Raw genomic sequence first — 4,333 nt, 5'->3', positions numbered from 1 at the left:
CTGCTACCTGTTGGCAGCTCAGCAGCTGCTCAGCTTGGGCTGGACTCGAACCGCTGTTGCTCAGAGCTCAAACTCTTGAGCGAGCTCTTAACCAACCCCAATAAAAATCTTAAAAAAAAAAAAAATTCAGCCTGGCCTTAGATCTTTACCCCCTTAACATAGGGCTGCCGCTAACAATTAGCATTGGTCCTCAGGATGAAATCCACTTTGTCATGCTTTTATAAGACCATGGAGCTATTCTATTTCTGAATGGAGGAACACTGGAAATGTGGTAGGAGTCACAGTGGATTTGGATTGATGAGCTCAGGGTCTTGACCTTAGTGTTGGCCATCCTGCCTCATGGAAGCTGCCATTCTAGTTTATGAAGTTCCCAGGAATTTCTCCTTATTCCTGATACCTCGAAGTTGGTGTCTGTACCACAGCCACAAGTCCAGCAGGGCCCCACCACTCGCAGGACTGTATGGCGATCAGCGTCCTGGATGGAGAACTTAGGGAGGAAAGGATGCCAGGTCTGTAGCACATGACCAATGGTGGTGCCGGGTGGAGCCTGTACTTCCATCTGGAGTGGGAAACAGATAGGGTCACTGCTGAGCCAAGGCACCCTGGCCCAAGCTCTGACCTCTCCAGCTTTTTTTTTTTTTTTAATTATTAGTTTTAGGTGTACAAAACAATGCAATAGTTATACTTTTCACTCCTCACAAAGTGACCACCCCCTCTCCCCACCCCTCCAGCTTTATCACCTGTCTCCCCTAACAAGACCTTCCATCCCCTCCACCAGACCTCAAGTCCCACCTGTCATCACCCTCATTAGACCTCCAGTCCCACCTGTTCACTCCCACGCTTCATGAAGGAGCTGCTCCATCATTGGTCCTCCCCATTATGGCCTGCCCCTTACCCCAACCTTTCCCTGACCCATCCCTCCCCGCCCACCTCCTGGAGGCCACAGGGGCAGCAGCTGCAGCCACAGTGGAGGGGACGGAGCAAGCGCAGCACCTCTCGGTCCCCGGGGTCCACCAGGCGGACACGCAGGGGCCGGCGGGCGCCACAGCACAGACGAGCACAGCAGTTGCTCTCCTCAGCCGCCTGACCCAAGGGCTGTCCGGCCCCAGAGCGCAGTTCATACCGGTTACTTGTCTCCCAGCCTAGGAGCGCTGCCAAGGGGTGACACGCTGATGCTCAGGCACCAGTTCCTGCCCAAGAGCCCACTATATCTGCCCCCGTCACGAGGCCAAACCTAGTGGTCCTTCCACTCACTTTCCACTCGCTCAGCCTTCTGGTGAATCAAGATCTGATCAATCTGGAAAGAGAGTAGGGGCCACGCCCACCTCAGCTGGCCGGCCTGCAAGCCCTGGTCCTCTCCCCATCACTCCTCTCTCCCCTTCCCACTCACCTGCATCAGGAATTCCAGGCCAGTAGGCACCCCGGGCAGTGGCAAAAAGGGGGCAGCAGGCCCTGGGGACCCGGGGCCGGCTGAGGGAAAGACAGCGAAGCCGGGCGCAGGGGCAGGCACATGGGCAGGCACTGGCGCCTGCCCGGACCCAGGATGGACAGGGTCCGGGTACCCAGCAGTCACAGGATAGGGAGGTGGGGGAGAAGGGGCGTAGCCTTTGGGGGGCAAGTAACCTGTGGAGGGACGGGGAGGTAGATTAGAAAGAGCCTCACGGCCTCATCCCTTTCTCTCTTAGCCCACAGGCAACCGCGTGGCTGCGGGGAAAATGTGATGGGAAGAGATTGAGAAAGACGGGGCGGGGGAGCAGGGCGGTGGCTGCCTGGGAGGAAGGGAGGGGCCCCACTTAGCCAGTCCGAGCACATTCCCGAAGGATGCATTCGACACCCGGCTCCCAAGTCCGTGGGGGGACAACGGAGACCCTCGGCCTTGCTCCCACTTACCTGCCATAGGAAAGGGGCTAGGGTTCGCAGGATGTCGGTGTCCGTTAAGCTTAGTTCTAAAAGTGGAGGCAAGCTCGGAGACAGCCAGACAGACACAGAGACAGACACAAAGACGGACAGGCAAACACGGAGAGGCAGCTGCGCCCGGCGCCGGCCCAGGGTCTCTTGGGCGGCGTCTCTGACTCGGGGAGAAACCGAAAGTGTCAGCGGGCGGGGCGAAGTACCTGGGACCCTGGATTCCCTCAGGGGCCCCAGAACCGCCCCCTCCCTTTGTTCTCCCATTCTTCTTGTAAGCGGGTGTTGGCAGACGGCAGGACAGATGGACCCGCAATCAGACCGACGGCCCGACCTCGAGGGAGGTCTCCTGACCCCTCTGCGCCCCCCGCTCACCTGAAGCCCTTAGAATAGTCCGGGTGCCCAGCACTCTCGAAGCAAAAAAAAAAGAGTTAGTGGAGGCGGGCCCAGGATGTGGGCCCGCCCCTCGACCGTCCAGGCCCCGCCCTTCCCGGCCTGGGCAGCGCGCCTGCGCAGAAAGGATACTGGCTCTCCTGTTTGGCCGCAGACCCTGCACCGCCAGCTTCTTAGCATGGTAGGCGTCCCCGCCTCTTCCGTTCGGCTTCTGAAGGCCAGAGAAGGAGTTCGCCCGGAGACGGCTGCCGGCTGAGATCTATCCCTGCGACCCCCGCCAGGTCTGCAGGCGGCAGAGTACTCAATGCTGCTCGGTGGGTAGCGAGGGTAGCTGGCGCGGCGCAAGACCCCAGGCTCCTCCTCCCAAGGGCAATTCGGGCCTCGCTGACGAGGCGGAACACCCTTCACTTTCACTCATTGGCCTGTAGGACAGGCTCCTGGCTCCCTTTCCACCTCCCTTGGGCTACCTCTCTCTCTCTTCTTAACGCAGCAGTGACCCACACCGATGCCTTGCAGTGATAGTACTTCCTTCAGGCGCACCCAGCCCGGATAGGCTGCCAAATAGTGTCATTAGTGAGTGTGTGTGAGGTTAGGTTCAGGAGGACCAGAGGAGGCAGCCTAGTCAGCAGGAAATTCTCCCAAAACGTGTCCCTTCTTAGTCATGAGCAGAGGCCCCAGGTGTGAGGAAGTCCTCCTGTGCTTTGGGGGCCTATAGGCTGAATAGCAAGAGATGAGTTTAGAGAGGGAGGCCAGTCCACTTGCACAGAAGGCCTGCGGGAGCTGGGACATGGCCTCAAGGACAGCACGGAGCCCACTGAAAGATTTTAAGAGAAAGGGAGATCAAATTTGTGTTTTAGAAAAACCATTAAAACTGCTATGTGGAGAACAATGGTGGAGGCACCCAGGCTGGGTTTTTGGCAGCAGGCTGGGGGAGAGGATGGCTGTGGTAGCGCAGACACAGACGTGGCAGACTTTGGAGGTACTTAGACAATACAAAACTTTTCCGGGAGAATGACATGTGACAGTGAGTCTGGGATGACCCCAGGTGCCTGTCTGGTGACCAGGCAGATGGAGGTGAAACCCATCAAGATGAACATGGGTAGAATCTGGTTTGGGGGGCTCCTTTACCCCATGTCCATGTTCCTCTGGGCTGGTCAGCTGCTCCCACAGCTTCAGTCATCATTGCTTCAGACCAAGTCCCTGACCTCGCTCCTGGTATCCCTAAGTGCCCCAGATTCTACATGGCCTAAACCATGGACCAGCCTCCACCAAAATACATATACAGAAATTCAGTTATTCAACAAAGATTTAGTGAGCACCTACTGTATGCCAGACAGCATTTAAGGTGATAGGAATATATATGAGTTAAAGAAAAATTCCTGATTTCCTAGAGTTTATATTCTAGTGGAGAAGAGACAGATAATGTAAATAAAATATATCAGCAGTCAGGTGGTGACAAGTGTTATGAAGAATAAGGAGGAACCAGAATGGTGGGCAGGAGTTGCAATTTTAAAGAGGGTGGACTAGGAAGACATCACTAAGAAGGTGATAGGTGAGCAAAAACCTAAAGGAGGTCAAGCATTGAGCCATGCAGACTTCCAAGTGAAGAGTGTTTCAAGCAAAGGGAACAAGGGCAAGGGCCTTGAGGCAGAAGTGTGCCTTACTTGTTCAATGAACAAAAAGGAGGCCAGTGTGGCTGGAGTAGAATGAACAAGGGGGAGGCAAAAGAGGTGAAAGGAGGCCAGATCACATAGGCCTTGTAGACCATTGGATTATACTCTGAGTAAAATGGGAAGTATTGAAGGGTTTGGACAGAGAAGATACATGAGACATACTGAAACACTGGCCCTCAACTTTGGCCACAAGTTAGAATCAGCCAGGGTGCTTTAAAAAATACCTCTGCCTGGACCCCACTTCATAGCAACTAATTTAGAATATCTGGTGTGAGGTGCAGACATAAGAACTTTTTGAGAATTCCCCAGCAGATTTTAATGTGCAGCTAAGGCTGAGAACTACTGTGTTAGAAATCTCTCTC

At 55.0% G+C, this 4,333-nt stretch overlaps 1 protein-coding gene across 7 annotated transcripts in view; it reads right to left on the bottom strand.

Annotated features, from left to right (window-relative positions):
• PLSCR3 (phospholipid scramblase 3) overlaps positions 1 to 4,333 on the bottom strand; it is a 7,250-nt gene extending 2,917 nt beyond the window's left edge. For 2 of the 7 annotated variants that reach the window (XM_019664995.1, XM_019664999.1), the window contains exons 1-5: positions 1,891 to 2,274; positions 1,391 to 1,623; positions 1,255 to 1,297; positions 931 to 1,151; positions 398 to 559 (exon numbers count right to left, since the gene is read on the bottom strand). In XM_019664995.1, the coding sequence (XP_019520540.1) occupies positions 398 to 559; positions 931 to 1,151; positions 1,255 to 1,297; positions 1,391 to 1,623; positions 1,891 to 1,897 (666 nt within the window). In that variant the 5' untranslated portion in view covers positions 1,898 to 2,274. The other 5 variants (XM_019664998.1, XM_019665001.1, XM_019664996.1 and 2 more) reach the window with 4 other exon arrangements.

The sequence above is a fragment of the Hipposideros armiger genome, unplaced genomic scaffold, assembly GCF_001890085.2.
Source record: "Hipposideros armiger isolate ML-2016 unplaced genomic scaffold, ASM189008v1 scaffold_431, whole genome shotgun sequence".
NCBI classification, from domain to species: Eukaryota; Metazoa; Chordata; class Mammalia; order Chiroptera; family Hipposideridae; genus Hipposideros; species Hipposideros armiger.
The sequence above is the reverse complement of the archived record's forward strand: the minus strand, read 5'-3'. Positions and strand labels throughout refer to the sequence as shown.